The 8,808-nt window shown below is 52.6% G+C and overlaps 1 protein-coding gene across 12 annotated transcripts in view; it reads left to right on the plus strand.

The window, feature by feature from the left end:
* Positions 1 to 8,808, plus strand: part of Mroh1 (maestro heat-like repeat family member 1) — a 73,457-nt gene that overhangs the window by 64,344 nt on the left and 305 nt on the right. For 8 of the 12 annotated variants that reach the window (XM_039080541.2, XM_039080550.2, XM_063264678.1 and 5 more), the window contains 10 exons: positions 2,925 to 3,090; positions 3,576 to 3,772; positions 6,329 to 6,466; positions 6,691 to 6,805; positions 7,111 to 7,257; positions 7,394 to 7,582; positions 7,863 to 8,018; positions 8,113 to 8,247; positions 8,320 to 8,422; positions 8,496 to 8,561. In XM_039080541.2, the coding sequence (XP_038936469.1) occupies positions 2,925 to 3,090; positions 3,576 to 3,772; positions 6,329 to 6,466; positions 6,691 to 6,805; positions 7,111 to 7,257; positions 7,394 to 7,582; positions 7,863 to 8,018; positions 8,113 to 8,247; positions 8,320 to 8,422; positions 8,496 to 8,561 (1,412 nt within the window). Of the gene's footprint in view, positions 1 to 2,924; positions 3,091 to 3,575; positions 3,773 to 6,328; positions 6,467 to 6,690; positions 6,806 to 7,110; positions 7,258 to 7,393; positions 7,583 to 7,862; positions 8,019 to 8,112; positions 8,248 to 8,319; positions 8,423 to 8,476; positions 8,562 to 8,808 lie in introns of those variants that run through there. The other 4 variants (XM_039080548.2, XM_063264676.1, XM_039080544.2 and 1 more) reach the window with 3 other exon arrangements.

An 8,808-nucleotide genomic window follows, 5' to 3' on the forward strand; every position in this document is an offset into this window, starting at 1 on the left:
CTACCTCTCAGGTACCCAAGGTGTCTGTCCTTCTCCATATGTCTTGAGATCCTGGTTACGACTCTTCTTGGACGTACCTGCTAAGCCAGACTTCCTTAAGCTCTCCCTGGTGGCCACTGTGCCTGTCATCCTCTCTGGCACCCAGACTGCCTGCCTGCTGGGCTTCAGTGACTCACAGCACTCAGCACCTGTGAGCAAAACTTCACCACGACCACCGTGGGCCCCTCGAGGAGCCTAGGAACCATGTTTGCCCTGTATTGATGCAGCTCCCTAAATTATCCCTCCCCTCACCAAACTCCTCCTCTTCTTGCCAGCCTTCCTTTTCCCCCTGACGTGAGGTATGGGCTTATTGGTCTCCTCTTTCTTGTAGTCTTAGTTGGGGCCAGAGGTTATTCTTAAGGCCACTTCTGGGCCAGATGGTGTGGTCCCTACCTGTGCAGGAACTGTCCCTGCTATTAAGGTACATGATGCATGTGTCACTACCAGTTTGTATTCATCATTAGGAGAGACTGTGTGTGTTTGTGTGTGTGTGTGTGTGTGTGTGTGTGTGTGTGCGCGCGCGCCTCTCTTCTCTGTCTCTCCTGTGTGTATCTGTGTCTCTCTTCCCTGTCTCTTTTGAGTGTGCGTGTGTGTGATGGGAGTGTCCCTGGAGGCCACAATAGGGTGTTATGTCCTTCAGAGTTACATATAGTTGTGAGCCATCCCAAACAGGTGTTGAGATCTGAACTCTTGAAAAGCAGCAAACACTCTTAGCTGCAGAACCATCTCTCCAGCCCCTCCTTTGTCACTAGGGTGGAGTTCTCATTTAGGTGAACTTCCTTACATATTCCCCATGGGGTCTTCTGCCGTCATTTCACTTCCCACTGAGGCACGGATGTGCAGAGGTGGGCCTGCAAGTCCTGGCATCCCTGCGGGGTTCTCTGTACTTGCAGACTTCAGACACCGCTTAGATGGAGGCAGAAGAGGTGTCCAGCCTTCGGGTCCCATTTACTCTTTAGCTGAGCCCTCAGTCTGCCACCAGTGCCCTTCTGCTGCTCCCGGTGGCGGGTGGGTGGCTTTGCCTTATCCTGAGCTCTGTGAGTGGACTGAAGACTCCTTCTGACTTGCTTAGTTTACTGCTCTTGAGATACGAGCTGGCTTGCTCTTACTGCTGTATAGTATGGCTGTGTCTTATCTACCGTACGTTCCAGGGGCTGTTCATAAGCCTTTCGGTTCTGGGCTGTTAAGTAGTAGTGGTGCTTCAATCTTCTGTAGACTATAAAGAGCCCCACATGCATTGGAGTGGGGCAGGTCAGCGAGTTATGCCAAGCTTGTGTGCCAAGACAGGACTTCATGCTTATAAATGGCTGTGAAAGCTGAAGACTACTTCCTGACACACCAGGGTGATAGAAGATGCAGATTTGTGGCCCACCGCCATGCTCGCCCACCATTTGTTATGCGCTACTCTAAGTATGAAGCATTGCAACCAAAGGGTGTGAGGTTCACAGAAGCTTACCTGTTTTGTGCCCTGGCCTTACGGGTGGTGTGCAGCCATCTATCAGAGGACCCGAGGCTGGCTTCAAGACACTTAGGTGCTGGTGTGAATCCTTTCTGGCACTGGGCATGGCTTTGCCATGGCAGGTGTTCGGTGATTCTCACAAACTCTTTGCTCTTGCAACCTGGAGACTTTCCAATGGTATCCATGAAATAGTGTCACAGTCTCTGGCTTCTATTGGCTGCTGTGAAGGGACCCACATGTGACTGGTTCAGTGTCTTTAAAATGTAACTTCCCCTTGGCATGGATGCTCTGTGTCTTGCTGCTCTGAGTCTACTGGGCCTCTGAACTGTACAGTAGTGTTGCACAGTCTAATTTTGTTCTGAGACAAGCTGACCTGAAATTTGCTCTGAAGCTGAGGCTGCCTTGAATTCTTGACCCTCTTGCCTCCACTTCTGAGGTACTGAGATGACAGGCATATACCTCTATACTTGGTCTCATCAATGAGACAAAACCTCAACCTCTTTTCCCCCAGATATTTCTGTTCTGTTTCCAAGCTGCTAACTTTACTGTCTATCTGTCTCACTCTGTCTTCTGAACTCGTTGCTCTTTCTGTTAAATCCTAGGTAGTCCCCCGCCCCCTTCCAGGATCCCACTGTGCAACTCTGGCCGGCCTAAACTGAAGGGATCTGCCTCCTGGGTGCTGGGATTAAAGGCGTGAACCAACACACCTAGCTCTGCCCCGCCCCACAACTTACCTGTTCTCTCACCTGCCTCATCTGGGCTGATACCAATATGTCTAACAAGTGTGATGTGTACTCGATTTTTTTTTTTTCGGAGCTGAGGACCGAACCCAGGACCTTGTGCTTGCTACCACTGAGCTAAATCCCCAACCCCGTCTCTGGTTCTCTTAACTTCATTTTTTTTATACTTCATTTTTTTTTATATTTTTGTGCACCATGGGGCTTGGTGGCAAATCTCCTTAGTCACTAAACCACCTTGCAAGCAGCAATTCTCTTAGAGTTGCTATTTGTAGTCTGATTTCTAATAGAAATCATAAGTTTGTTGTATGCTATGAGATGGACAGGCTCTCCTGCCACCTGTAATGCCTGAGTACGCTCCACCTGCCTCTTCCTTGTGTCCTTGGTCCTGACTGTGTGCTGTCCCTGGGGCCTGATGCTTCCTCCTTTTGGCAGCTCCCTTAGAGACCCTATGCTTCCCGCCTTAGGTCCTCGGTGTTCGGGCAAGCAGTTTTCCTTCTGCCCTCTACTGCCAGCTGTTTCCAGACCCTGGGGTGCAAGTTCAGATCTGACATCGGGGCACCATCTCTCTCCCAGCAAGATTTGATTCTAGCATGTCCGAGCCTTGTGGAACTGGGGACAGCTGCAGCATAAGGCAGTGTGTTGCAGCCAGCAATGGCTCAAGATGCATTTTTTCCTTCCTGTTGCAGTCACACCTGCGCCCTGTGGCGGGCACTGGCTGTGGAGCCCAGCCTCACTGCTCAGGTCTTAGAGCTGCTCCTGGAGAAGATGAGCAAAGATGTCCCATTCAAGGAGAGCCGGGCCTTCCTTCTGGGCAGTACTGCTGACAGAGTAGCTACACTGCTTCCCCTTGCGGTGAGTAGGGACTCCGGGGCTACCTTACAAGCTGCCCCTGCCCCCACATGAGGCCTGGGTACCCCAAAGGCACCTGGCAGCTGTGCTGGGGCTCATAAAGACCAGCAGGTGTTAGCTCCCAAGGGAGTACACTTCACATTTTATCCTGTGGAAAAAAAATAAACCCAGTCCAGCCACACTTTAAGCAAGAAAGCAGCTGTGAGAATTTCCTCTCCTTTCTAAGGAACCAAGAACAGATGGTCTGAAGTTTGTCCCCACGAAGGCCACACTGTTCCTCTCTCCTGCCTAATGCCCAGAGGACTGAGCTACACAGGGTCCTATCTACTCTGTGGCTTCTTGAGTTCCTCCTACCTCTCCCTAGAGACTTAAAACTTCAAGTGTATATGGGTTCATGCTAAGACTGGACCCCTTTGAATCCTGGAGCAGGGGTACAGGGATTGCTATGGTCTGGAGGGAGATGTGACCTTCTAGTGGCTCTGCCCCAGGCCACCTGTGCACTGAATGAAGTACTGTCTGCCCCGTCATCGGGAACCGTGGTACTGGAGCTCTACCCTCAGCTGTTTGTAGCACTCCTACTGCGAGTTAGCTGTACTGTGGGTGTCCAACTGCCTCGGAACCTGCAAGCCAAGGAGCGGAAAAGCACCAGCCTAGCTAAAGCAGCCAGGAACCTTGATCCCTGCAGGTAATGAGGTTCTCACTTGTCATCCTGTGCTCTGTGTGGTGTGTGTGTGTGTGTGTGCACGTGTGTGTGTGTGTGTGCTTGTACAGTGCTGGAGGCACTGAGGGCAGGATGTCAGCTGTCTGGTCCCGAGAAGAAATAAAAGACCTTATCTGAAGAGTGGTGGGCTTGGGAGTGACTTTGCTTCCAAGAACCAAGATCTCTCCCTGGTACAGGTTGGGATGGCCACTTGTCACACTGTTAAACCTGTATTGTCCAGCACTGTGACCTTGATGGGTATTCACAGCTCAAGGCAGGAGTTGCTAACATGCCCTGGGCCTCTTGCTATCCAGGGCTAAGTTCTTCCTGTCTTTGTTTTGCTAAGTCCTGGCTCATTAGGGCAATTGAGGCAGGGTACTCACTTATGATTGGGGAGCCCTGGTACGCCATGGCATCTGACTCCTGCATGTTGGTGCTGGCCTTGCTGCATGCAGCACTCTGAGCCACAGTTTATGCAGAAGCTGAAACCTCAGAGAGAAGAGAGGCACAGCAGTGCACCTAAACCATAGGAGAAGGCCACTCTCTTCTCATTCCCTGACTGCCTATCCAGGCTGTCCGGCTTTGGTTATGGACCTCAGCCGGGGACACTTGAGGTTGGACAGCCTCAGTTTACCCCACTCCTGCCATCACCTCTGCAGAGCTGCTTAGCCACAGCACCTGCACATAAGTCCCAGCAGAAGCCCGTGCCAGCTTTGCTCTGCACAGACACACAGTAAAGGATGAAAAGACAGTAAGTACACCTGAGCCTAGGGTGCTAGGAGCCAGCTCTTCTGCCTGTGAAGACTGCTGGGCTGAGATCTCTTGGCAGCACATAGCTGACAGGAGGTCACCAACCATGACCCAGTGCTTTACAAATGCCATCCTTCAGAGTTCTATGCAGATAGGTACCAGCGGTATCGCAATTGCTCATATATCCCTAGGCCAAGTATATGGCTCCCTTCATAGCTGCTGCAGTGGCCTGAGAAAAACTATGAGCAGTTCCCCCCCTGGGCTATGGGCCCTGGTTCACCCATACTGTGACCAGCAGTGACTCTGGGCCAGGACCACCTCAGTCTTCCTTTGCTGTGGCTGGCCCTGCCCCCATGAAGCTGTTTCTTACAGGTATACTACCCAGTCACCACAGCAGCTGTAGTCAGTGCAGACTACCCTAAGCAACCACATCTTTCCCTGGAGCACGGGTTCCCAAGAGCTGCCTTCCAGTTCTTTTCTGGGGGGTGGGGGCGGGTTAGCCTCTACAGGATGGAACCTGTAGATGTCCATCAAGGGCTGTTTAATAGCACAGCACCTAAAAATACTCACCATGAGGTGAAGCCATTCCATACCTTCTATCTATCTCCTCACTGCAGCCCTCTAGCCTCTAGCCCTGTGCACTGTCCTGTTTCCTAGCACTAAAATTGCACGCTGCCCTAGCTGAGCACCCAGAGGTCCCACATTTATGTCACTAGATTTTAGACAATGCCATATAGTCCTGCCCATCATGCCTTCCGTTGGATGCCACCAGCTAAGGTCTTACATAGCATGCAGGCCAACAAGGCCTACCCTCTGCCTAGATGAGCGCTGCATGAGCTGGATCCTACCTTCCCTCCCACCCTACTGCCTCACTTGGCAGTCATGGTCTTTCGTACCAAACCCATGTAGGAAGTAACCACTGCAGTTACAGGCTCTCAAGAGGTGAAATATCACTGGGAGAGTCTTGTGCTACCTTTGACCCCCAGACCTCAGAATCCACCTTCCAGGATCCTGTGCATACAGGACACTGCACAAGCATCAGAGCTATGGTACTGGAGGGCCATGCATTTCTGCAAGGGGTGTTACCCATTTTGATAAGCCACACTGGCACAGTCATCTGCTTAACTTCTTCCCCAGTAGGGGCCAAATTCTAATTCTAGTTAAGCCTAGGAAGCAACACCATTAGCCCTCCTGCAAGAGACTGGAGTCAGATACTTGCCACAGGAACTTAGGGAATGAGTCAACAGGGAATAGCCCTGTCTCACAATGCTCCCTCCCCAACTCCTAGCTGAGCTGATGTTTCACTGTGGCTTCACTTTAAGGATCTATTCAGCCTTAGTGAGTTGGGCAGGGTCCTCTGTCACCCCTTCCAGAGGCCCCTGTATCCTCAAGATAGACACAGACTATATCTAGGTCCAGGCTCAGGGATGGGCAGGTTTTAAGAGCTAAATATGTGGACTTTGTGTATATCTTAATGACTGTATATTTTCCTGAAGACTGGTAAAGACCAATCTAGCTAGCTCACCTCCAGGCCAACAGGTTGGTCTTTCCCTGAGTTCATTATCAATGAGCACCCACAGGCCTCTCCTGAGTTGGCCCCTTGAAGAATACAGCAAGGATAGGCATGGGTAGCCATGGGAATCCTTTTCTGAATGTGCATGCAAGGGGGCTACACTCCAAGTGACTTGCTGGCATTTGCAGGTCTTGGTAAAGGGACAAGTCAGCCTGTGGGAAAGGGAAAGGCACCCGTGGCAGATAGGCCATCAAATACCACCCATTCTCCACCACCAGCTCTGCAGTGGATGCCCTTCAGGCCTTGCTGCTGCGGAGTGGTAGTCAAGATGTGCTGCGTTGTGTTGAACTGGAGGGAGGCTGGGAGCTGCTTAGGACCTCAGCAGGGCATGAAGATGGCGTTGCCCAGCTGGCCAGGTAAGCAAGCCACATCCTGACCAAGGGGGACATCTGAGGGCATGGGACACATACTTGTCAACAGGCACAGAAGAGGGGTATCCTATGGGCTGGAAAAGGGAGAATGCCTGAGAAGCCCCCTGAAGGCATGGAATAGAATGCCTAGGGCTCTAGCCATGTAGAGCAGGAGGTAAAGTACCGCCTAGAGGTGGCCAGCTCCTGCCTTTTGGGGTCTTCTTCCCTAGTTCCATGGCAAAGTACGCGGGCCCCCGACTTCCTCTGGTGATGAAGGCACTGGGGTGCACACAGAACAGCGTCTATGAGATCCAGAGGGTCACTTCCACAGCTTTCCTGGCTGAGGTAGGAGCTTGGGAGCTCATCATAAGCCTTTCGGGATGAGGAGATGCTTTGGTTTGGGATCAGTGGGATGGAACACGGGCAGATGTACCCTCTGGACAAGCTTGGCCTCCCCAGTCCTTGCTTAGCCTCAGCTGTTAAAACTCAGGGCCAGGCTCTAAGTCAGGTCAGAGCCTCTGAAGACTGGGAGGCCAGGATAGGAGCAGGCCCTCAGCTTCCCCTTTTCAGGAAACCTCTGTAGTCACAGTGTTTGGGCCTAAGCTGGTGAGGGCCTGTGGCACAAATGGTCAGAGCAGCTCTGCCTCCAGCTACTCAGCAGTAACGTGGTCAATGACCTGATGCTCCTGGAACCACTGCTGGACAACCTGACAGCCCGCCTGAAGGACTCAAGTGCCAGTGTACGGCGTCTAGTGCTCCGAGGTCTGGCCAACATGGCCTCTGGTTCCCCTGACAAGGTGGGCCAGCTCCCCAGAAGGCCAGGAGATGTGGCTGAGTATAAGGGGCCGCATGGGGAAGCTTATCTAGCTTACCACTGCTTAGGGACAGGGGCTTGCCTGGAGGCTGGGTCACCTGAATACAGTTGTCTCTTAGGTGCAAGCTCATGGCCCACAGCTCATGACAGCCATGGTCAGTGGACTGGATGATGGTGATGAACCACACAGTCTAGTGGCCTTGGAAGCCATGGTGGGCCTTTCACGGCTGCTGGATCTAGTGGAGCCATGGGACCTACGCTTGGTGCTGCTGCACACAACCATTCGCATCCGGCCCTTCTTTGACAGTGTAAGCTGTATCTTAACCCTCGCCAGCTCCTATAAGTGATGCCAGACATCCCTGTGAGTGCTGAGGTCGAAGACGTTTGTTTCCATCAGGCACTGCTTTGCTGGGTTGGCTCCCCAACCCCAGTGATCGTATCTTCTGTGTTAGCCTCCGACCTCCCATACTCACCACTGCATGCCCACCACAGTCCACCTCCAAATCTGTAGCACAGAAGGGTGGGGCTAAGAATGCAAAAGCCTGCCCAGAAAGGGGGGCTAGTGCTGACAGGGCTGCACCCTGTTAGGAAAAGGTGGAGTTCAGGACCGCATCCATTCGCCTTTTTGGACATCTCAACAAGGCCTGCCCTGGGGAATGTGAGGATGTCTTCCTGGAGCAGGTCGTGGGTGGGCTGGTGCCACTTCTACTGCATCTGCGGGACCCTCAGGTTCCAGTGGCCAGTGTGAGTGATCATTGGGCTTAATGGAAAGGGTGTAGGGCTCAGCCTAATCTCCAGCCTACGAGGACCTTGGGCTTAGCACCCCATTATATCACAGGCCTGCAAGTTTGCCCTGTGTATGTGTGTCCCCCACCTGGAGTGTGCTGAGCTGGCGGCTGCCTTCTACAAGTACCTTCAGGAGGGCCGCAGTGTGCACTTTGGGGAATTCCTTAACTCCACGTGCAAGCACCTGGTGAGCAGTGTGTGGGAGCCCCTCCCCGGGGTGGGCTGAGCACCCTCAGCCCCTGACCCTAGTGTTGTACAGATGCACCACTTCCCTGACCTGCTGGGCCGCCTCGTGAGCACCAACCTGTTCTACTTCAAAAGCAGCTGGGACGACGTCCGAGCTGCTGCCCCCATGTTCACAGGTAAGCAGGCCTTTTCCTTACCCTCGCACACCCCCCAGTTTACACACCACACAGCTTATCCCACCTGCTTCAGGGTTCCTGGTGTTGCATGCGGAGCCTGAACAAAGGACGCAGGTGGACCTGGAACAGCTCATTGTAGGTGAGCACACCCCCTAAATCCAGGACACCTGGCTCCCTACCTGATCCCCACCTTCCCATCTCTGCTGGGGCTCTGCTGACCCTGTAGGCACCCGCAGGGACTAAGTGATTTTCCTGGATTTCAGGATTTTTTTTTTTCCCTGTCACTGGTGACCTCATCGTCTCTAGTAATTCACGGAAACTTCTTAACTGTTCCAAAAGAGCTTAAAAAACACTAAAAAAGGAAAAACTATCTTTCCGTTGGCTCC

This window comes from Rattus norvegicus, chromosome 7 (assembly GCF_036323735.1).
Source record: "Rattus norvegicus strain BN/NHsdMcwi chromosome 7, GRCr8, whole genome shotgun sequence".
Taxonomy (NCBI): domain Eukaryota; kingdom Metazoa; phylum Chordata; class Mammalia; order Rodentia; family Muridae; genus Rattus; species Rattus norvegicus.